Source organism: Rhincodon typus, chromosome 16 (assembly GCF_021869965.1).
Source record: "Rhincodon typus isolate 14 chromosome 16, sRhiTyp1.1, whole genome shotgun sequence".
NCBI lineage: Eukaryota > Metazoa > Chordata > Chondrichthyes > Orectolobiformes > Rhincodontidae > Rhincodon > Rhincodon typus.
Window position 1 is genome coordinate 59,781,592 of NC_063347.1, and position 25,484 is coordinate 59,807,075.

At 41.3% G+C, this 25,484-nt stretch overlaps 1 protein-coding gene across 1 annotated transcript; it reads right to left on the reverse strand.

Moving 5' to 3' along the window:
* Nucleotides 1-1,882: 1,882 nt before the first annotated feature.
* Nucleotides 1,883-24,607, reverse strand: LOC109925571 (tumor suppressor 2, mitochondrial calcium regulator). Its single transcript, XM_020525509.2, has 3 exons — nucleotides 24,223-24,607; nucleotides 7,864-7,984; nucleotides 1,883-5,433 (listed from the first exon to the last, which is right to left on the reverse strand). The coding sequence occupies exons 1-3, from the start codon at nucleotides 24,369-24,371 to the stop codon at nucleotides 5,368-5,370; spliced, it is 336 nt and encodes a 111-aa protein (XP_020381098.1). The 5' UTR covers nucleotides 24,372-24,607; the 3' UTR covers nucleotides 1,883-5,367.
* Nucleotides 24,608-25,484: the final 877 nt, after the last annotated feature.

Genomic DNA, 25,484 nt, shown 5'->3' on the forward strand with positions numbered 1-25,484 from the left:
GGCCTTTTCTGGAGTACTGCACCCAGTTCTGGTTACCCTGTTTTGGAAGGACATTATTAAGCTAGAGAGGGTTCAGGAGACATTTACCAGGATATCACAGGGAATGGAGGGCTTGAGTTATAAGGAGAGGCTGGTTAGGCTGTAACATTTTTTTGCTGGAGCATAGAAAGTTGAGGGGTATAGCTAAGGTGAATCCTAGGGTGAGGGATTTCAAAACTACAGGGCATATTTTTAGGGTGAGAAGAGAAAGATTTAAAGAAGACATGAGGGGCAATTTTTTTTCACAGAGTAGTTTGTGTGAGGAATAAACATCCAGAGGAAGTGGTGGATGAGGGTACAGTTACAATGTTTAAAAGACATTTAGATTAGTTCATAAGTAAAAAATGTCTGCAGGGATATTGGCCAAACACAGGCAGGTGGGACTACTTTAGTTTGGGACTATGGTCAGCATGGACTGGTTGAACTGATGTGTCGGTTTCCATGCTGCATGACTATGACTCAAAATTGTAATTCTTGAATAGTACAGAAACCCAGTCCGTGATTTCTATCAACCTTGTTCTGAAAGTCAGGTAAATTGGGGAACTGCACACCTGAAAAAAAGCTCATGTTTGCTATGACTGTGGGAATAGTGGGATTCAATTTACGATGCACCACCTCAGTCAGTCATAACATCAGTGTGACTTTATTAAACATTCTGTACCCTCGATGTAATTCTGCAGGTACAACCGAGGGATCTCGAAGCGACTTTAGTGACCTCCGCTCAATACGTTATTTACGGGATCAATAATCCAAGTTGTTTTGGTTGTTTTCTCAGAGAACTAGAGACTTAGATCTGAACGCTAAACCGAGTCATTGACATTTTGTTCATTTGTCACGTACCTTGGATCACAGCTTATAAAATCCCTGACCAAAGTTTTTAATAGAACTTAGATGTCATGAGGCATATCATTTACCCAGCTCCCATCCAACCCAACTCTTCTCCTTTGCACAGTTCACTCTGTGTCTGAGTCAAAAAAAACCACAGATTGGAATCCCAGGCCCCTTTGAGCAGAAAAAAAAAATCGAGGCTGACACTCCAAACGAGAGTTGCACTGTCAGAGGGAGATGTGGTGGCTCAGTGTTTAGCATTGTTGCCCCACAGCACCGGATTCCATTCCAGCCTTGGGCAACTGTCTGTATGGAGTTTGCATGTTCTTGCCATTTGCCTTCCTCGACTTCTTTTGAAGAGGAATGAGGAAATTCTCCCTGGTGCCCTGATCACTATTCATTCCTCAATCAACACTGCATCATATTACTATTTGTGCACAAATTATCTGTCATGTTTACTATACTACAAGAATGGCTACACTTCAATGTGTATTTTATTGTCTGCAAAGTGTTTCAGGACATCCTGAGATCATGAAAGTTTCTATAGAAATGCAAGTATTTGTTTTATCTTGCTGATAAAAACCAAACTCTCACAGCTTTTATACTTTGTATCTCCCTACCCTTGAAGCTTACACACCAGTGCTCCTGCAACAGACCATCTCAGTGCCATCCATAACCACATCAGTCTTGTTTGTCACTTTAGTGCAGTACTGAGGAAATGTTGCTTTGTCAGACATGCCCAACGTAAAAAGCTTCAGTATGGTTTCTCTCTTGCTGGTCTCTCCCTGAGCCTATCTACAGACTGTTTGCCACTGCAGCTACCAACTGCATGAGTATTTCCAAGACTGTAAATGTCTAGTACTGCTCCTGGGTTCAGTGGAATTCCTGCCTGATGGCTTTAAGCAACAACACCCAATGATGTTACCATGTTGTATACCTTATGATGCCAACCACAGCCAGCTGTGCTTGGCATACTTTTCTACCACCAAATGAGTTTCAATAAGAGTAGGCTCTTGTCTTAAACATGATTTAGTTTATTTTGAGATAACAGACACTTTAGTAAGATAGACAAGTACAAGAGGAAATCCAGTTTATAGGTCCTCATTCTACAAGTTCCTAAGCTGTTCTGCATTTCCCCACTCAAATTCTGATGACATTATCAGATTGGGTGGAACTTAATGCAATCCCCAACATTAATCTTTTCAGAATCATGACTTATACAAGAACAATGAGGCTAGGCACAGAAGAATCACACGTTAATGGGTAGGAGAACTGACAGTATGAGAAGCCCCTCGAAACGTGCGCGCAATAATATAGAAAAGTTAGTATCACCGTTGAAGTAAGGCTATGCAATTAATTGCCTGACTTTTTGACTTATGCTTTTATAATTCTTGTTTTTAAGATTTTGCAGTTAAAACACTTGTTAATATTTTGCTATAAATAAAACATGAACCACATTGGGAAGAGATTCATGTTCTAGAAAGAGTTGCCACAATGAACTGAACAGCCACCCTTACGTAAACACGTATTCATCTCTGCCACTGAAAGTAGGCAGCATAACTCTTCTGCCCCTTTGTTAGTCTATCTGTAAACAATATGTCTCAAAAGCTAATGGATGGGATTCAATGAAATCCGACACACAGATAGGGTATTACCCAAGAAAAAACGGATTGGGTCCAAAAATTTTTTTTAAAGAATCCATTAACATTATGGATGGATGACAAAAATTGACATTTGTTTGTTTTTTTGAGATCTTAGATCAAGTAAACTCCCCAGTTCTTAAGTCAAAATGGGCTATATGAGCAAACAAATTTGTCCTATTTCTGATTGATCTTAATTCCAAGTACTTGTTTACTTATCACAATGGGTCCACTGTGCAGGATCCAGTACAATTTCTTTATCACCAATTTTCTTCACAAACTTTGCTATGCTTCTAAAAAAAAAAAAAAACAAAAAAAATCTTTTTTCTAAACTTTCAGTTTCACCCTAGCTTCTTGAACTGACAAAGTCTATCTCTAAAAGGGACAGAGGCTTTTTTTCCAGGTGAGGCACAAATTGACTGGGGACCATTCATCTTGGGAGCTGTTGGTTGTGTCCCTGCCTCTGAGGCAGAGCCTCTGGGTTTGATTCTTAATCCAGGATTTGGTGGCCAATGAAGAACTGCTCATATCATAAGAAAACAGGTCAATTATCAATCTGCAAATCCTTGTGATGAAGGTCAATGGCAGGCAGTTAAGAGCAGGAGAGATTCCTGATAAGTAATGTGACAAAAGAAAGTTGACGTCTGTTCAAATCATCTACGCCAGGCTGTTTAAGGTTCCTTTGGTTTTAAAAAAGATACAGCACACATTTTCAATAAAAATACTATTTTAAAAAAAGTGTTAGAGATGATTTGGTCCAGTCACAGTTAATATATCCTAAAAAGTATATGAAGCACAGCATACAAGGACCATTTTAATTCATTCCTGGATAATCTCAGGGGGCTGAAATTCAAATCTCAAGCAAGTATTTATTACATCTGACGATATCATAGACCTTTGTAGCACCTCAGCAAATATTGCCACAAATTTCTCAATCTTTTGTTGCCTTAACATTCACATGAAGCACAATCAACAGATGAGCCCACATGACCTGTGAAGTTTTAATTCTATATATTTGATTGTTGTGCTGTTACAGGCACAGAAGTTTAATTTTGAAACATAACATATGGCAGATGTAAGGTCACGTAATAATGAACCACAGGCTAGCTAAATCCATGTGTGTAAATTATGACCATGCGCTTTTAATCTCATGTCAATCATACAGTTTCCACATTCTTTTCCTTTGTGTGAACTATGCTCAGCTCTTGCTTCCTTACCCTCTCTGCCAACCACACCCTGAAACCAAAAAAACCTCAGTGTGGATTTAATTTTACCTCTCGCTCGGTCCTATTTTTCATTACAACAGCGGATTCTTCAATTAGCAATAACTAAAATCATGACATTAATCCAAAGTATAATTCTTAGGAAAAATGCATATCACTTGCTTCAAATGATCATTCCCTTGTGTACAAATATTTCAGCGATCATGCTTACACACATGCATTGAACAGTTTAACAGCAGCCAGACTTGAACACTGATCAAGAAGTTTAACTGTGAAGCATTTTTTGCCTGAAGTGAAGAGGCTGACAGACAGTTCCTTGACTAGGCCAAGTTAGTTAACAGTTATCCAATAGATCACCTGTTTATCCTTATTTCCTCATCTAAAACAGCAGACAGCAAACGACAATTACATATTTGGCTAGGAATTCAATGCTTTTCGGGTAGAAAAATAGCATTTAGTTGTGAACAGGAGTTAAATCTTGTAGCCAATGTCAGGTTTTGCAACTGCAATATCTGGTTTGGATAAATGTACAACTATTTCATTAGCTGAACAAAGTTGTTACCAGTTTCAGCAAATAGCTTAGTGACAAGGGCTCCAGTTCTATTCAGATTAGGTTGGTTAGAGTCAGAAATGGTCCTTCAAGTCAAATGCAAAAATACCATCTGATAAGCATGCTGAAATCATGCCAGATTTCAGCTGATAATCAGTCAGCACAGGACTTTCTTGCTGCCCAGTAAATCTTTACTGATGTTTGATGATCTATTCAAAGTGAACATTGAAAATACACAAGCTAAATTGGTTCAAACCAATGTAATTCAGCCAGGGCAGGTTAGATGCTACAAAAGGCACTAGGAATGGAGGGGGAAGAAAGCCCTTCCCCCGACTGGTATTCTGTGGTCACAGGTGTTGGGTGTGTTATGACACTATGCAGCTTGGCTGCAATGACTAGATACCTTCAGGGTCTTTGCTATCTAATTTTCTCCACATTTCCATCATTTCAGCTCATTTATGGGGCTGCTTCCTTAAATACAGGTTCACCATTTTGGTACAGAAAACAGTTGAAACTCTAGTTTCAAGAATATTTGTCCTCGACATTCAAGAGTCAGTAACAAATTTCAAGAGACTGGCTGGGAATTGTTTTTATTACACAATGAGAAAATTAAAACATTCTTAAACAAAAATGTCATTGATAAATAACAAACTTTGGAACTAATCAACTTTCATGGATATGCCATTATATTTACTGCTGAACACTGTGCAGATGCATATATACAGAACTCAATGTTTAAATATCCCTGATGACTGCATTAAGTTAAAGCTATTTACACTGTTCTTGAACATTGGTCATAGTGATCTAACACAATTACTTGATACAGCACAAGAGTTCTTAGTGTATATCTGTACTGTGACTGGATTTAACTGAATTAGGATGAATTTTCAGATTACTCTATTGATATTCACAGAAAGGAAACGTTTGAAAGTTTGGCTTGTAGCAGGAAAACTACACGCAAATGAAACAGATGCCATGTTCTCACTGGGCCAGTCTCCACCACTGAAATGAAGGTCCAAGGAGGATTTAGCATCTGGCAGTCATCTATAGTGCATAAGTCTCAATCTGATGAAAACTTGTATTTCAGTCACACCTCACATAAAACCACTGGGAAATCAACATGGATTCGTGGATGGTCCAGTTTAACCATCCCCTGGAAAAAAAAAAAGAAAGAAAGATCAGGTAATTCAGGAGGTTTAAGAAAAGTGATCAGCTTGTGTTTATGGGCTATTTAACATATTGCTACCAATTCTATTGTGAATGTTGTACTAAGTAGCTATGTATAGCAAAAGTTATAAACTGCTACCACCTATCACAATGTTAACTGGTTGTGACTGAATGGCTCAAAATGCCATTACAATTGTCTAAGGGTCCTTTAGCTGTGCTGTATGATTTATCTCAAAATGTTAGGATGGATAATAAAGGCTGGCCTTTCGAGTGACTCTCATCTTAACGTAGTGCTCAGTGATTTCAGCACACAAGCACAAAACTCTAAAAGGTATCCCTGATGGCAATACTACTGCCTGGTGATAGAGATACAAGACAACTGTATATTGGAACCACTGGCAGATCAAGAAAAAACAAAGTAGTTTCTGACGCTGACCTTGCATACTTTGATTGCTACTGCAGACACATTAAGGAAGAGAAACAAACTTCTGATGTTAAGGATTGTTTCCCTTTACGATGTTGTCCAAACTAGCTTGGAAAATGATAAGCTACTTGAAAATGAAAACTTCCACTAAAACAATGTCAGTTCTCAGTTCTGAGGAAGTATCACCAGACCAGCAACGTTAACTGTTTTTAACTTCACAGATGCTGCCAGACCTGATCTTTTCCAGCAACTTTGATTTTTTGGATGATTCAAAATATCCATTAAAACTAGTCTCTAATCTTTCAGAAACTGGTGGATTTTTAGTATTTTAAATCTGACTGCAGTCCAACTACTGGTTTTTAATCAAAGTAGTTTGGATATAATTGTATCAAGTTTTAGTCTTTGTTTTGACTTCTGAATAGTAGCCTGTGACTGCTGCTTTAAGATTACCAGAAATTGGACAGACGTATGGAAGACCGACAGTGGAATTTGCCTGCCACTCTGTTTAGTTTAAGAGTTCCAGATTAGTCTCTCAATCTCATCCCTACTACAAATTTACCTAATTTTTCCTGCATGGCCTTCACATGTTTGTCTGAACTCTATAGATAAGTATAACTTCTACGGATCTAAAGAGTTGTTGGTTCAGTACCACAAAGGCCACTGAATTCCTAATGGCCCAGATCTTGCAACAGAAAAACCATTGTTGCAGTAGCTTAAATAGGAAGGGCATGACAGAATCATGCAGATGTTCCTACACAACTAACATCACGGGATGTGTCTAAAATGTTGAAATTGCTGATGGGCAACTACCTGACATCAGGAACCCTGTGGGAAAGTCCACGAATGAGCTAGTTGGAAACTTTGGATGGTTTCAGCTGATTTTGATTAATAGTTACTGAGGAAAGATCGGAGAATTAAAATCTATTGCAACTCCATCATGCCACTGATCACCTGCCCACCAACCCAGGAGCCCACTGCACCACTCTACCCTGTTCAAAGCATTTCTTTTTCGTTTCTCCCCCATCTCTTTCAACAGCATATAACCCATCACATTTCTATGCCCCTTCAGTTCTAACAGGTTATATTCAACTCATAATATTAACAGTTTCATCCTCCACAGACAAACTGACAGACGTCAGATCTCCGATCTCCTGAACATTTTCAGCATTGTTTTCTTATGGATTTATACCATCTGCAGTATTTTGCTTTTAAATTGGTACTCGTCCGGTCATAGAAATTCCCCAATGAGCCATTACTAGTGGCATTCTCTGGTTTTTAATGTGGGCAAGGTTCTATTGCCCCAGCATCCTCAGCTCTCACTTACACCAGCAAGCACCTGGTAATGTGCACCAGCCAGCATACTCTGGTACCTCACCACATCCAGTAAGCTGAAATAAATGAGTATCAGCAGCTTTACCTGGTACAGACAGGAGACATCACCACTTTAAGTGTATGAAGTCTGGAACAACAGATGAGGTAGGTGATCCCAGCAAGAGGACAGAGGCTTTGAATGCAAATAGACAAAGTGAACTTGTATCCAGTCACCTTGGAAAATTTTAGGGACCTCGAAGGTCATCATCCTCTAGTCAGCAATACAGCATAGTCACAAAAAGTGGTGCAGTGGCTTGGTGTAGAAGTAACCAGCATGATATTGTGTGCAATGATTGGCAACAGTAAAGAACCTGAAGGATAATGTCTGGAAATTAGACAAGTGGGTCCCTCATCTCTCAAATGAGAACAGGTTGGAAAAATCTTCAATCAAGGTGGACACTCACCCATCATAATAAAGAATGCTGCAACCGAACCACCATGCAATGTTACTTGCAGAGAATGGCTGCCATACTTGGCTCTAGTAATGGATCACTACTCAACTGTTTGAAGGGTTTTGATGCATTTCAACAGACTACATAAAATGCATAATCTTTACTAGGACTCTATCCAGAGACAACAAAAGGATCCGTAAATTACAAAGCTGGTATATTTGTCTCTCACCTGAGGTATTAAATTTTTATGAATTCTTTTCAGTTTAGCTTTTTTCCTTCCATTCTTTGTGACAAATGTTTCTTCATAGAATTCATGAGCCAGGTCACCATCTTCATCGTAATACATCGAGCTGCGAAGGCAAAAGAAACTCAGTCATGCTGTGGAAAAAAAAACGTACTGTCACAAAACAGAAGTACAATAATAAAATGAACTTTTGTTACCAGCTGAAAATCCAGAAGTCTCCACAATGGTATTCACAATGATTTAATGAAAAATTAAAATGCTGTTGTTGGGTCTATTTATGAAATCTGCTTTGCATTCAAAAAAAAAATGGCAAGGCTCTTGTGTGGACATACCCTATTAAAACCAAAACCTCCTGTCCAGATTGGCCTCTATATGCTTCAGAAAGTTTACAACCAGAAAGGGTAAAAAATTACTGAGCTAGCTTTAATGTTTATTGACCATTTGAAAGTACTGTCAATTATCCTTTTCCGGTATGCTCAATCATACTTGGGGAACCACATTCTCTACTAAATGTAACATTTATGGCACATTCATTTCCAGAGTTGCTAGTGTCAATTCCTGTGACTGTAAGATTTTATGTTGCCCAGGAATTTTTTGGGGGCCACTGAATAAGAACTCAGGAGACAGAAAGGAACTGAAGGCAAGCATGAAAAGGAAAAAAGTGATGGTGAACTGTATTGTTGGGAAGGCAGGTGATTATGTGTAGGCAGAATTAGTGAGGGGTTAAGAGCAGTTAGACGGATCTGTGTTGCAAGACAAAACTCAGAAATTCTAGGAATTAGGAGTCAGGTTTCAGTAGTGCTGGAGACCTGAGAAAACAGGAAAGTTGCTAGTTCTGTGTTTTAGTAGCAGTGAGGGGCTCGGAAGAACCCAGAGAGGATTAATATTTCAGTATACCTGAGAGAATGAAGTATGAAAATTTACAAGCAGTGACAGCTGTGAAAAGTTTAGCTTCATGAAGTCAGCTATCAGCAACAAAAAAAAACTAGCTGCACCTGAGAGGAAGTACTGGAGTGCAATTTTCAGAGTCCAGGACTCTTGACTCAGGACAGGAGGGTGATCACCAGAACAGGAGAAGCCATTGAGGCAGTCTACAATGGAGCATCTCTAAGAGGGAGTTTCAAGACCAGTTTGGGAAAAGAGAAGAATTGCAATTAAATTTAATGGAATTTGATGAACCATTGAGTTAACAGCATTGAATGGGTGGGAGAAGTTACTGAGAAAAATCAGTTGGATACGCCTGATAGCATTTGTCATTAGGTGTGCACTGTGGGGTTTCTGATTACAGAATAATTTCCATGTACTCCATATGTTAATACTCAGTGTTAGAAATAAGTTGTACACGTAATGTAGACTATATTAGTGCTTTAAACTTGTTTAGTATTGTCGTTTGTTTGGAATTAGAATTTTGTTGTTTTATTGGGCGGCACAGTGGCTCAGTGGTTAGCACTACTGCTTTACAGCACCAGGGACCCAGGTTCAATTCCACCCTTCGGCGACTGTGTGTGGAGTTTGCACGTTCTCCCCATGCCTGCGTGGCTTTCCTCCGGGTGCTCCGGTTTCCTCCCACAGTCCAGAGATACGCAGGTTAGGTGGATTGGCCATGCTAAATTGCCCGTAGTGTTCAGGGATGTGTAGATTAGGGGGTGAGTTTGGGTGGGATGCTCGAGGATTGGTGTGGACTTGTTGGCTGACGGGCCTGTGTCCACAGTGGAGGGATTCTATGAATGAATGAATTTTTCAGTTAGTAAGATCTCTGGAACTCACATTTTGTCTACTTTAAAAATAAAAGATAACTCATTCCAAATTAGATTAAGATGAAAAGTGCACAATCTATTTTGGGATCATTACCTAATGATTTTAGGTGAGATCATAACCATACACTAGTCATGAGCGGCATGGTGGCTCAGTGGTTAGCACTGTGGCCTCTCAGCAGCAGGGATCCGGGTTCAATTCCACCCCCACGCAACTGTCCGAGTGGAGTTTGCACATTTGTGTCTGCATGGGTTTCCGCCAGGTGCTGCAGCTTCCTCCCAGAGGCCAAAGATGTGCAAGTTAGGTGGATTGGCCATGCTAAATTGCCTGTAGTGATCAGGGATGTGTAGGTTAAGTGCATTAGCCATGGGAAATGGAGGGTTACAGGGAAAGGGTAGGGGAATGGGTCCAGGTGGGATGCTCTTCAGAGGGTCAGTGTGGACTTGTAGGGCCGAATGTCTGTTTCCATACTGTATGGGATTCTATGAATACCCATGTTGATTGGAGTTATGACCCCACAGGAATATCAGAAAATGAAACACAGATGTTACTGGAAAAGCTTAGCAAGTCTGGTAGCATCTGTGAAGAGAAATCAGTTAACGTTTCAGATCCAGTGACCTTTCCTCAGAACTGTTCTGATTTTTCTTCAGAATTGCTGTCAGACCTGCTGTGCTTTTCCAGCAATTTGTTTGTTTCTGATTTACTGCACCCACAGTTCTTTCAGTTCCTATAGGAATATCATTATCATCTAAGCAGCCTTTCAGAGATGCTGGCTCTATTATAAAGCAAACTTGATGTACTTGCTAGACCACGACTTTTGGAAGGACTTGACATTTGTAACCGGATCATCTATGAACCACGTTGTGGAAGTTGGTTTACTAACAAAATTTGTATTTTACTGAAAATTCAGTATGCATTTAAATTAAGAATAACCTTCTTTTAATTAAATAGTTACCATGTGCTGCTTATGTAACCATGCAGCAAATCTGAGTTCCTCTTTGCAACGCAGATATAGAAATGGGAGAATGAGTTTCTGGACACGAACTGAACAACTGAAATGCAACTTGACTGTAAAAATCAAATTATCCCTTTGTGTTGCTCAGCTGGGTAAAACTACACTCTTGGTTCCATTCTGATCTGGTTAATCTTAACCAGAGAAATACCTGCAATATGCTGATACCACTAGTATCCCTAAAGAATCTATTTGGGTGGGGAATACCCCCTTCCCAAAGCCACCTCCCTAGCCATCAGCTTCAACCCTATCTGGCAGCTGTTAGAGTGGGCCATACAGCTTTCTGACTGTATTACTTCCCATTGTCTAATGCTACCCCTCTGCTGCAACATATGTTTATGAAACCCTCATCCACACCATTTGCCTCTAGACTGGATTGCTCTCCTTCCTGGCCTACCATACCTTACCTTCTGTAAATTTGAGGTCATCTGTAATCCTATTGCCCATGTCCTAACTCGCATTAGAGATAGTAAGAACTGCCTATGCCGGAGTGTGAGATAACAGTGTGGAGATGGAGGAACACAGCAGGCCAGGCAGCATCAGAAGAGCAGGAAAGTAGACATTTTGGGTCGGGACCCTTCTTCAAAAATGTCAACTTTCCTGCACTTCTGATGCTGCCTGGCCTGCTGTGTTGCTCCAGCTCCACATTGTGCTAACTTGCATTATGTTCCTTTCAGCCATCATTCAAATGTTTGCTGACCCATACCAGCAGCAAGTGAAGAACACCTCAATTTTAAAATTCTCAATTTTGTTTTCAAATCTTGTGGCCTCATCACATCCTCACTAATCTCTTCCAGCTCCACAACCGTCCAAAATATCTGCATCCTTAATTCTGGCATCTACCTCAAAAGTAACTAAATTAAATTACTCTCCTTTTAACTTGTTGCAACTTGCATTCTATAGTTAAGCAGTCAACAATTTGCACTTACATAGCATCGCTAACAAAAAGAAACATCTCAGCACTTCATAGGAATGAAGTAATCAGCCAAGAACTGACAGTAGTAACAGAGACATTAGACAATGGATGAAGGCATGGCCAATGAGGAGAGACAGTGAGAAAATTCCAAAAAAACTTTACATCCAACCAGTGTGAAGACAATCAACGGTGGGACAAAGATGTGGGATGCATGAGGGGCCAAATTTGGAGGGCTGGAAGAGTCAAGAGATGGATGAGCAAGGTCATGCAGACATTTGAACAATGAAAATTTCAGAATTAAAAGCACTGGATGGAAAGCAATGTAGATAACAAGCACAATTCGAATGGTCTTGAGAAGGTCAAAACCCAGCTGCCGGAGCTTTGGGACTAGAGGTAATAGCCGCCAATGAGGGTTCCAGTAGCAGAGCAGCTGCGGCAGAGATAGGCAATATCAGAGGTGGAAGCAGACCGCCTCTGATGAAAAGGTTATACTTAGGACTAACTACAGAGGTTGTAAACAGTTTAGTTCAGTCTGAGAATGACCGGAGACTGGTTTGTGTGGGAGGGAATGGCATTAATGAAGAGTTTTTCTGTTTGTTACCAAAAGCACGACACATTAAATGCCCTGTTTGTACCATGCAATCCATGTCTTTCAACATGTTTTAACTCAGTTTTTGTAACCGAGTTCAACTTTCCTTCACCATTCTGTTGTTGCATCTGTCCTCAACCAAAAGGAATGATCACTCCACCGTCAATGTGACAAGGTTTCAAATATACCCCTATTTTATAAAGTTACAAAAGGATTAAAATAATCTGCAGTTTTAAAATGCTTGCGATGTGGCTGACTTGACATCAACTAGCTATGTCCAAAACACGCTCATGTTAATTACATTGGATTCTTATTTCAATCCAGATAGAGAATTATCATTTACAGGTTAGCATCAGAAAAAGGAAAAGGAAACTATTAAAGTGGTTGTGAAAATTTCAGTTAATTTGCTAACGTCATTCACAGACGGAAAGCTGTCACTCACATCTACAGTTGAACCTGACCCATAGAACATTAGCTCTGAAGTGAGCCAGCAAGCAACTTCTCAAGCAGTCTGAGGGAGTAGCCCACCATTTAATTTCAGGACAATCAATCAGCAGTGCACATTAAATATACCCTTTGCAGTGTCACCAATATTAGATAGCAATTCCAGCAATCAACAATTCACACAGCAATATGTAATTCTTATTTTATTCAGACAAACCCAATTTAATATACAATCTAATTAACAGTGGTGGCAACGTGTTCTCAAGCACAAGAAACTAACAAAAGAATAATCAGCACAAATAACTGCTGCTCCAACGCTCTTTGCCCTCATTGTGCAAGGATGCATGATCATGAATCAAGCTCTGCAAACTCAGATTATAAGACTTCAGAGATAGGAAACAGTTTAAAGATATTTAAATACATTTCAACATGGGAATAATTTCATCCACTACTACTTCTTAAATTTGAGCTCGAAATGTTTCATTTTAAAACAGATTTTGTAAATGATTAACAATGGGCACGTAGGAAACCTGCACAGTAGACCACATCTCTCGGATCATTTGCAACTGCATTCAAGCTCTTAGCAATCACCCCAGCAGTCAAGTATTTCTTTTTCACCATAGAACATTGTTAAATTATGCTCCAACATTTGGAATGTTTCCCATCTTTGCCCACAAAAATGGAATCCCGTCTTAAACTATACCCAGCATTATCAGGCCTGCTCAACTGGGCACAAAAAAGGAGTTACATTAGGGAGTTTAAGTTTGAGACCACTACTTCTGCTGATTATATCTAACAACTTTCAAAATCTGAAAAAAGCTGAAAGGAAACAAAATTTGGAAGATGCACCTTCCAAACACGCACGTACAAGCTAGAAGGCCAAAATCTGTGCTGAATTTGATATCAGCTCTGGTATAATCCTCCAAGCACTATTCCAGCTAACAGAGTGATAATGTTCTAGAGCAGCCAAACTGGAGAAATCCTCACTGAAAAAGTGGTTACTGGGTAAAAGAGATCAGATTCAACTTCTTTCTTACAGAAGAATTATCTCAGTGCATACTTCAGAATGTCCACTAGAGCAATGAATTCGCAGATTGCTCACGTCAATGGAATCCACCTCAGCAGAATTCGCTCTTATGAAAATACACGGGGTCATTTGCTACTCTTGTCTTTCCAGTCAACATCCACTCATGGTAACTTTATCTTCCAGGTTTAAAAATCCACTTAAAAACTGAAAATTGCTTCAAGTCTAATTGCTGAAACTGTCAATTAACATTAACAAACTCAGACATTTGGGCCATCATGTCGGCACCAAAGGTATGACTACATTAATCTTATTTTCCAACTTTTAACCCATATCGCAAAGGCTATGGCAAAGCAAGTGAATATCTAAATACTGCTTAAAATGTTATGCAAGACTGTGACTTAACCACCTATCCACGATGTGAGTTCCAGATTCCCACTATCCTCCAAATGAAAACATTTCAATTCGTTTTCAATTCTCTTAGCTTTCAAACTCTTATCTTAAATTTATCACCACAGATATTGACCCCTCTAATGGAGAAGATGCTTTTCCACTCATCTTTATCTAGGCCCCTCAACCATATACACCTCTCAACCTTTGCTGGTTGAAGAAAACCAACCTCAGCTTATCCAATCTTTCCTCAAGTTCAGGCAGCATCCTGCCAAATCTCCTCTGCACCCTTCCTAATACAATCACGTTATAGGGAACAATGTGGTGACCAGAACTACATGCCATACTTCAGTTATGGCCTAACATTTTCTGCATTTTCTGCAGGTCCAGCATAACCTCCTTGATCTTGATTTTACTAGCTTGGTTACAGAATACAAGTATTCCATATATCTTAACTGCACTATCTGTCCTGTCTTCAGGAATCTGTGGATATGCACACTAAAGTCTATCTGATTTTCAGTACTCTGCTCAATCCTACCATTTAGTGCAAAGTCTTGCATTGTTGTCTTCTCCAAGTAGATTGCCTTTTAAGTCCTTGTGGTGTTGGTTGTGGGTTGGGTGTTGGGTTTATCACTAGCCTGGCCAGCATTTATTGCTTGTTCCCAGTTGCGCTACCTTCTTGAACCACTGCAGTCCACATGCTGTAGGTAGTGCCAAAATGCCACGAGGGAGGGAAATCCACAATTTTGACCCAACACTGAAGGAACAGTGATACATTTCCAAATCAGGATTATGAGTTGCTTGGAAGAGAATTTGCAGGTGGTAGTCTTCCCATGTATCTATGCCCTTGTCTTTCTAAGTGGTCATTGCCATGGGTTTAGGGGTGTTGTTTTTGGTGAAATTTCTGCAGTGCATCTTGTAGTCACTGCTGGAGGAGTGATAATGTTTGTGTTGTCAATCAAGCTGGCTGCTTTGTCCTGGATGGTGTAAAACTTGTTGTTGAAGCCACATTCATCCAGGTAACCAGTGAGTATTCAATCATATTCTGACTTATGCTTTGTAGATGGTGGATAGGGTTTGGGGAGTCAAGTGAGTTACTCACTGCAATATTCCTATTTTCTGAACTGCAGTTGTAGTTTTTGCACTTATGATTAAGACAGTTCAGTTTCTGGTCAATAGTAACTTCCAGGATGTTGATAGTTGGGGGAATTCAGTGAGGGCAACACTGTTGAATGTCAAGGGTGAGTGGTTAGATTGTCATTGCCTGGCACTTGCGACTGAATATTATTCGCCATTTTTCTGCCCAACCAGGATATTAGCCAGGTCTTGCTGCATTTGGACAAGGACTGCTTCAGTACCAAGAAAGGTTGTGAATGGTGTTGAACCTTGTGCAAACAGGTAAATATCCCCACTTCTGACCTTAAAGGAAGGTCATCGATGAGGTAGCTGAAGATGGTTGGGACTGGACAGTATCCAGATGAACTTCATCTTCCTACATGCCAAGTATTGTTCTGGTTGCCACACTACCAGAAGTATGTGGAGGCTTTGGAGAGGGTACATAAATGGTTTATCAGGATGTTGCCTAGTTTGGAAGGTGGTAGCTACAAGGAGAGATTGGACAAACTTGGTTTGGTTTCACTTGAACGTCAGAGGCTGAGGGGCGACCTGAGAGAAGTTTACAAAATTATGAAAGGGCATGGATAGATTGGAAAGTTGGGGTCTTTTTCCCAGGATAGAAATATCAATTACTAGGGGACACAAATTTAAGATGAAATGGGGACAGTTTGAAGGAGATGAGAAATTTTTAAAAACAGAGGGTGGTAAATTGCTGGAATGCACTGCCAGAGGAAGTGACAGAAGCCGATACATTAGCAAGGTTTAAGAGACATTTTGACAGATACATGAATAGACAGGGAGTAATGGGATATGGACCAGAAGCAAAAGGCTTTTAGTTTAGAAAGGTGTCCTGTGCCAGCACAGACTTGGTGGGCCAAAGGGCTCGTTCAATGCTTCTTTCTTCTCACAGCAACAAAGACACTTTACGTGGGGCAAATAAACCCTTAGCAGAAACATGGAAGGGTTACCTCACTATAACATGAATAGTCTGCCCTGCCAGAAGTCAGCAGAGAATCAAACATACAAAACAATCCAGAAAAATAAAGATGTGCATAAATCATTCCCAAACATTAATTAATCTTTCAGAACAGTCAGACCAACAAGGAGATAATGGAAGTCAGTACAAAGGAGCACAGAACAAGTAATTATAAACTTTTCAAGTGATCATATCTGGTATTCATGATAAATCAGTTCTTTATGAGTTTAGACAGAATGGGATTTATAGCCCAGACTGATAGCTGTTCAAGAAAACTTAGTCAGTTTGCTTTTACAGTACTATCTAATGGCTCACGGTAACACACACATCCTAGATTTCAATATTGTAGGTTATAGTTTCACCTAGTGTCCTAAGCACATAATCTCGAGTAAGACTTCAGTGCAGTACTGAGTGCGTCACAGATGGTCAGAGGTGTTATGAAGCATTGTACCAAAGCTCTAACTGTCGTCTCATGATCCCATAAATTTCAAAGAAGAATAAACATTCTTTTCTGGATAATACTCATCTTTCCTGCAATGCTGCAAAACCAAAACAATATCTGCACTTTATCACAGACAGTAGGGTAAAGGCTTTGGCCTCAAGTAGAGAGAAGTAACCTGATTTTAATTGATGCTACAGGCTCCGTCAGATGTTCAGAGGCAAAGTGTTCCACACTCTGGCAATTCTTACCTTCTAATCAATTTGTTCAGAGTCTCATGATGCACTTCAGGAACAGGTCTTGTAGCCCAGAGGCAGAGACACTACCACTGCCCGAGAAACCACATTCCTGGCAATAACGACCATCGCTTCAATGTGCATATTTGTCCAACTCAATTAGTGCTAGGCTTTGACCTGATCGCAAATAACTGGGTTTAAGACTGCCTAAGCTTATTCATCCAGGGATGTGCAGGTTAGGTGGATTAGCCATGGGAATGCTGGGTTACAGCAATAGGGTAGATGGGGTTGGTTTGAGTGGGATGCTCTTTGGAGGAGCGTTGTGGACTCGATGGGTCAAATGGCCTGCTTCCACACTGTAGGGATTCTATGGTTCTAAGTATGACTCCAACCAGTGCAGAGTTGGCCGAGTCCCACTGACTCCAGTTTTGTTAGGATTTCTTGATGCCATACTCAGTAACACATTTACACTTCCAGGTTGAATTCCATGCACCATTGCTCTGCCCAAATAAGATCTTCCTGCAGTTTACAGCAATCCCCCTCCCTATTTACCACCCTATCAAATTTTGTATCACCTGCATACTATTTAAACATACCCCTACTATACAAGTCTAAATATTATGGACTCTAACAAGGAGAGGTCAGCGGCCTGATTAATGACATCTACTCAAGTAGAGAAGGCAAATTCTTTATAATTAAGCAAGGACAATTGCCTGCAAATACAAAGATTGCGCAAGAATAAACCTCTTTGGTGTAAAACAAAAATAAGTATACTTTACAGCTCACTGCCAAAAGCAGCATTATTTAGGCAGTTTAAATTAATATATTGCATTGTTTTGGAACTTTTGTGGCGGGGGGGGGGGGGGGGCGGCGGAGAAAAAAAAAAAAAAATACCCTTTTAAAAAGGAGGAAGACAAAGGCAGTGACCACATGGGAAGTGATTCAGAGAAAGGAACCTACAGAGCTGTCTGACCCAGCAGTGACTCTGCACAGCTACTGCCTCTGCTGCTCGAGTTCGAGTATCTCTGAACATCGGAGATCAGCTAAGAAAAATTAAACAGCAAAATTCACAGCTGACCATGGAGAAATCTGTATGGGAGAGCTCACAGCAGGGGAGCAGTTAAGTGGCTTTTTAAAAGTGCAATCTTACTGTTTATTTTGTAAAGCTATGGTAGGAAGTAGAGCGGGTACTTTTTGATTATATGTTTTATTGAAATCTGTCTCTTGATTAAACTTTAAAAATATAAAACATAGGTACTAAGTTAGCCTGGAGCAATTTTTTTAAGATCTGTGCTATTTTCTGGATCTGTAGATAGTTAAAGTGCAAACATGGCTTTTAGTAGTGCGATGTGCTCTTCCTGTTGGATGTGGGAGATTAGGGAGAGTTTCCATCTTGCTGACGATTAGGTCTGTAGGAAGTGTGTTTGGTTACGAATCCTATCAGATCGCATGGATTGTTTGGAGCGGCAGTTAGAGGCAGTGAGGAATTTACAGAAGCTAGGGGGTGTGATGGATGGCGGCTGTAGGAAAGAAAAACCACAGATACAGTCAGGTAGATGGGTTACCCCGTTAGGAAAGAAAGGAGAGGGAGGCAGGTCACGCAGGAGTCGTTTGTGGCTATCCCTATCTCAAACAAATATGCTGTTTTGGAAAACGTAGGTGGGTGGGGGAGATGGTGGGTGGTGATGGACTCTCGGGGGAATTTAGCAGACAGCAAGGTTTCTGTTACCAAGACTGGCTCTAATGTAACAAAGTGTACGTCAGGTTGCAAGCAATTGATTGAGATAAAAGACTCTCTAGTCAAAGACACAGACAGAAGTTTCTGTAGCCAACAGCGAGAAATCAGAATGGTGCATTGCCTCCCTGGTGCCAGGGTCAAGGATATCTCAGAAGATGCAGGATATTCTCAAGAGGGGAGAGGGACCAACAGGAGGTCATTGCACACATTGGAACTAATGACATAGGAAGAGAAGAGATGAGACTGAAAAAATATAGGAAGTTAGGCAGGAATTTACAAAGGAGGTCCGCGAGGGTAGTAATAATTGGGTTACTCCCGGTACCACAAGCTAGTGAGGGTAGGAATAGGAGGATGGAGCAGGTAAATGCATGGCTGAGGAGCTGGTACAGGGGAGAAGGATTCACATTTTTTGGATCACTGGAATCTCCTCAGGGTTAGAAGTGACCTGTATTAGAAAGGATCGTGGCCCAGGGTAGGGGGATGCTGGCTGTGCTTAAGGAGGAATGTATTCCTGGGAATACATTCAGACAAGTTATTTGGGTGGAACTGAGAAATAAGAAAGCAATGGTCATCTTATTGGGGCTGTACTGTGGACCCCCTACCCACCACCTCCCCGGCAATAGTCAACAGGAAATTCAGAAATTTGTAAGGGGATCTCAGTTAACTGTAAGAATAGAGTGGTTATAGTAGAGGATGTTACCTTTCCAAACAGACTGGGACTGCCATTAAGGATTTGGATGGAGAGGAATTTGTTAAGTGTGTACAAGAAAATTTTCTGATTCAGTATGTGATATACCTACTAGAAAAAGTGTAAAACTTGACCTACTTTTGGGAAACAAGGCAGAGCAGGTGACTGGAGTGTCAGTGGGGGAGCACTTTCAGGAAGTGACCATAATTCAATTAGTTTTAAAACAGTGATAAATCTGGTCTATCCTTTTCTAAATTGGAGGAAGGCCAATTTTGATGATATTAGACAAGAACTTTCAAAAAGTTCTTGGTAAAGGGACAGCTGGAAAATGGGAAGCCTTCAAAAACAAGACAGAGTGTCCAGAGACAGTATGTTCCTGTTAGAGTGAAGGGTGAGGCTGGTGGGTGTAGGGAATGCTAGATGACTACAGAAATTGAGGTTTTGGTCCAGAAGGAAGCCTTGTCAGGTATAGACAGCAGGGATCAAATGAATCCCTGGAAGAGTATAAAGGCAATATAGAGGGAAATCAGAAGGGCAAAAAGGGGACATGAGATAGCTTTGGCAAATATGGTCAAAGAGAATCCAAAAGGACTTTACAAATACATTAAGGGCAAAAGGGTAACTAGGGCCCCTTAAAGACCCTCAAGGTTGCCAATGTGTGGAACTGCAGGAGATGGGGGAGTTACTAAACAAGTGTTTTGCATCAATATTTACTGTGGAGAAGGATATGGAAGCTGTAGAACATGGGAAAAATAAATAGCGACATACTGAAAAGTGTCCATATTTGAGGATGCAAAAAGGAAAGACATAGTTAAACTGGAAAGTGTGCAAAGAATATTTACGAGGATGTTGCAAGGACCAGCAGGCCTGAGTTAGAGGGAGAGGCTGGCCAGGATAGGACTTTATTCCTTGGAATGCAGGAGAATGAGGGGTGACCTTATTGAAGTGTATAAAATCATGAAGGGCATAGATAGGATGAATGCATACAGTCTTTTTCCCTAAGGATGGGGGATTCGAAAACTATATGGCGTAGGTTTAAGGAGAGAGGGCAAAGATTTGAGGACGACCTGAGGGGCAACTTCTTCACGCAGAGTGGTGCATATATGGAATGGGCTGCCAGAGAAAATGGTTGAGGCAGCTACAGTAGCAACATTTAAAAGGCACCTGGATACGTATGCGGATGGGAAGGGTTTACAGGGATAGAGACCAAAGCTGAAAGGCCCGTTTCCATGCTGTATTACTCTATGACTCTAAAGATAGACAAATCCCCAGGACCTGATCAGGTGCACCCCAGAACTCTGTGGGAAGCTAGGGAAGTGATTGTTGGGCCTCTTGCTGAGATATTTGTATCATCCATAGCTACAGGTGAGGTGCCGGAAGACTGGAGTTTGGCTAACGTGGTGCCACTATTTAAGAAAGGTTGTAAGGAAAAGCCAGGGAACTATAGACCGGTCAGCTTGACATCAGTGATGGGCAAGTTGTTGGAGGGAATCCTGAAGGACTGGATTTACATGTATTTGGAAAGGCAAAGACTGATTATGGTCAGCATGGCTTTGCGTGTGGGAAATTGTGTCTCACTAACTTGATTGAGTTTTTGAAGTAATGAAGAGGATTGATGAGTGCCAAGCAGCTGATATGACCTATGTGGACTTCAAGGCGGTCAACAAGGTTCCTCATGGTAGACTGGTTAGCAAGGTTAGATCACATGGAAAACAGGGAGAACTAGCCATTTGGATACAGAACTGGCTCAAAGGTAAAGATAGAGGGTGGTGGCGGAAAATTGCTTTTCAGACTGGAGGCCTGTGACCAGTGGTGTGCCACAAGGATCCGTACTAGTCCGCTGCTTTTCATCATTTACATAAATGATTTAGATGTGAACATAGGAGGTATGGCTAGTATGCTTGCAGATGACACCAAAACTGGATGTGTAGTAGACAGTGATGGCTACCTCAGAGTACAACAGGATCTTGATCAGATGGGCCAATGGGCCGAGGAGTGGCAGATGCAATTTAATTTAGATAAAATGTGAGGTGCTGCATTTTGGAAAGGCAAATCAGGGCAGGACTTAGATCCTGGACAGTGTTGCTGAACAAAGTGCAGGCTCAGTTTCTTGAAAGTGGAGTCACAGGTAGATGGGATAGTGAAGCAGGTGTTCGATAAGCTTGCCTTTATGGGTCAGTGCTCTGAGTAAAGGAGTTGGGAGGTCATGTTGTGGCTGTACTGGACACTGGTCATGCTACGTTTGGAATACTGCGTACAATTCTGGTCTCCCTGCTTTGGAAAGATGTTGTGAAACTTGAAAGGGTTCAGAAAAGATTTAAAAAGGATGTTGCCAGGGTTGGAGGGTTTGAGCCATAGGGAGAGAATGAATAGGCTGGCGCTGTTTTCCCTGGATCGTTGATGGCTGAGGGGTGACCTTATTAAAAGTTTATAAGGTCATGAGAGGCATGGATAGGGTAAATAGACAAGGTCTTTTCCCCAGGGTGAGTCCAAAACTAGAGGGAATAGGTTTAAGGGGAGAGGGTCAAGTTTTAAAATGGACCTAAAGGACATTTTCCACGCAGAGGGTGGTGCGTGTATGGAATGAGCTGCCAGAGGAAGTGGAGGAGGCTGACACAACTACAACATATAAAAGGCAGCTGGATGGATATATGAACATGAAGGGTTGAGAGGGAAATGGGCCAAACGAGACTAGATTTATCTAGGATATCTGGTCGGCATGGTCAAGTTCGACCGAAGGGTCTGTTTCCATGCTGTACATCTGTGACTCTATACAAACAGCTGTCTAAACCAGTGCAGGATACCATTTCCATTCTTTAAGTCTCTTGTTTATAAGGTAGACCTTTTCCCCACTGGTTTAGTGTACATGAATGAAAAGCATCCATCATTTCACATCTGCCAGCTGCATTATATAGCAACAGAACTGGCAGATATAACCAATATGCTTCACCAGGGAAAAGCAGGTTGTTATTTGATACTTAATATTCCCTGGACAATTTCTCAACCTTAGTGAAGTTGTCAAGGGACATCAGATGTGTACAGGAGTGGAGCAGGAGGTAGGAACAAGAGATCAGAATTTGTCAACCACACACAATACTATTAACCTGCTCTCAATTATGGGATTAGTGTGACAAGCCTTGAAACAGATCACTTTTCCAATCTCTTAGGAGTGGAATAGTGTAACTTAATGGACATTTGAGGAAGAACTTTAAAAATAGGGCTAACAAAAGGAAACTGCTAAACTTCAAAATAAAATATTTTAAAAACACAAATAATTAAGAGCACTAACTTTGCCTTATGATATTACTGATAAGATTCAGAACATTAACATCATCCGAGGAACTCCACCGCAAATAATTAACGAGGTGAACTTACCACAGCACCCAACACGAACAGTGATAATTTACAAAACGAAAAAAAAAACTGCAGATGCCAGAAATCAAACGAAAACACTGAACCTGATATGACTCTTCTTTAGAGAGCATACTTCAGTTCTGAAGAGTTATACCAGACTCAAAACATTAACAGTTTCCCTCCAAGGATGTCACCCGACTGGCTGAGTTTCTCCAGCATGTTATGTTGCATTTTAGATGGAGAATCTACAGTAGCTTGCTTTGACACAGCAATTAACTTACACAAGCGTTAAAGTGAAAACTGCCAAGCTTTTTCAAAACCATTTCAAAAGCAGTAATGCCCTTACTGCAATTAAATGCAAGTCTGTTTGCACAGCAATAACCTCAAACATTAACAAATTGTCCAAATGCAATGAGATAATGGGCTGTTTCTGAGAACAGGGCCTCAATCATTATATCAGAAAAAGTGCCAGAAATACTCAGCCCCTTTCGCAGCAAATCCTGTATTTTTACTTTACCTCAGCCTAATAATCCTGGGAAACAGCTGAAGTATGAAATAACAGGTCAAAAACTAGACAGTGCAAGACTCAGGCCTAGAAAAAAAGGACAATGAAAGAGACTGGACAAGTCCTCACCCAACGTGGCAAGCCAGCAGATTGGGCCTCGAAAAGTTGGCCATGTTGAGAATCCCAAAACCCTGTCTTTGCTCTGAAAGAGGGAGGCTAAAACCTCTTGCTCCATCTGGGACATATTTGATGCACAGTGGCTACCACACCCCTTGTAAAGGCTCCAAGAATGTAAACAACTGTCAATATCACTGCCTATACCATTCTGGAAACTGGCATAAGAAACATCACTTCGTGAAGACTAAGACTATAGCAGAGCCACCAGGATAGGAACAAGGACTGACCCAGGAACGGAATCAGATAGTGTCAGTCACAATTCAAATCTAAACATGAAATCCCTGGTGGGGAAAAATTGAAGAGAGGCAGTACTGGGCAAATCACAGCATGGTGGAAATTCCCCACAAGACTCTGACCAAACAATTCTCCTTTACTCCTAGGAAACCCGTAAATGCTAACTCTGCCATCACACTGAAGTCACCAACAGGAAGGGTAAATGTTTCTAGCATAAATTTGAGTGCTCACTGCAACACATAAAGGACACTCACAGATCATGGAAATGAAAGAGCTAATAGGAGACAACACCACATTTTAGGAAGAGAAAAACTCAGTTATTCTTTTGCCACTTGGCCATCAATTACACCCTGTCCAACCCACTCAGTCACTACCTCACCTTATTCGTCACCCAATTCCTTATCTTACGGCTTGTTTTCTAACTTGTTTCCTTCTTGTCTTGAAAATTGCAAACCTTACTCTGTTCCTTTCACTGTTAATCGATTCCCCATGCCCCCAGCTCCATGGTTCTGGCCCCTAACTTCCTACAGCCATCTGCTCCTAACTCCCGTTTTCTCCCAGATTGATCTTCTCTCAGTCTGCATTCCCCACCCACTCCCACACAATATCCCTTACCTGGATCCTGCCTCCTTTTTCTCCACCTCCAACAACTTCCCGAAATCTGGATCCAGCCCCCTCTTCTTCTCCTCCGCCCCAACATCCCAGAATCTGGACGCTGCCCACTTTTCCTCCTGAACCCCCACCCTCTTACCTTCGGCGGCTAAAGACGAAAGGAGTAGCCCCGAGCCGGCTGCCCTTGTATCGGGTCAGGGTCTGCTCGCCGACGCCTTTGGCCGAGTCGCTGACGGCGCCCGATCCGAAGGGCCAGAAGGTGCGGCCTTTAGAACTGCTGCCGCCCATTATCAGCCGGAGACCATCTCCGAGCGGCGGCTCTCGGAGGGAGGTGGAAGGGAGAGGATTTGGAGGGGGTGGGGGGTAGTGTGGTGGTAGCAAGGTGGTCGGTGGCGAGGCCGAGGGACCGCAACCGCAAGGGGGTTGGTAGCGAGACTGTGGGACCGCAACCCTGAGGGGGTTAGGCCTGAAGCCCGGGCCTCGCGTACCCGCGCTCGAGCCGCTCAATGACCGTTAGAAGCCTCGATGAGGACCCCGCCCACGGCCGGAGTCTGTCCACGCAACTGCCTGTCTATAACCACTTTCACTTCAGTGGCCAGGCCGGCGGATATGACGTTGGGAAGAAGCGGCGTTAGGCTGCCAGGTCAGGTGATCAAGCGTGTAAGTTTGTTAGTTTGTTTAATTATAACATCTTTGGTGTTTAAAAGAATAGCCTTTCTTCATTTTATAGAGAAAAGTATTGTCATGCATATAAATAGATGTGTAAACAATATACAATACAACAGGATTTTAGGTTCAACTCCAACATTGTCATTAAACCTGCTAAGAGGACATGGGTTCTTTGTTGAATCTTTTACTTTGGGGTAGTTGAGAGCCAACCCTCTGCACCTTTTCCAACCTCCTTCGGATCATATTTAAGGTTGCCAGAACCAGTTAGATACATTCCTGGAGGTTTCACTATATGAAACCTCTGCCAAGCCCTTTGTCCAGTCAAATGCCTCACCCCCAATTTTCAAACAGTTAACTATCCAAGGAAAATTTGCAATAAATGTAATTTTCTTTACTTGCATTTCTGCTGGTCTTCTTATGTTGATTCATCTAATTCCAGGAAACTCCAGGAAATTCAAGAACAGCTTCTTCCCAATGTTATCAGACTGGTGAATGGACCTCTCATAAATGAGAATTGATCTTTCTGTGCACCTTCTCCGTAGCTGTAACACTATATTCAGCATTCTGTTCTATTAACCTGATGTACTTACGTAAGGTATGATTTGTCTGGATAGCACACAAAACAATACTTTTCACTGTATCTTGGTAGATTTTACAATAATAAATCAAACAAATAAGGTCGGCAACCCAAACCACACTCCCAATACCATACATCATGCCATCGTCTCCCAT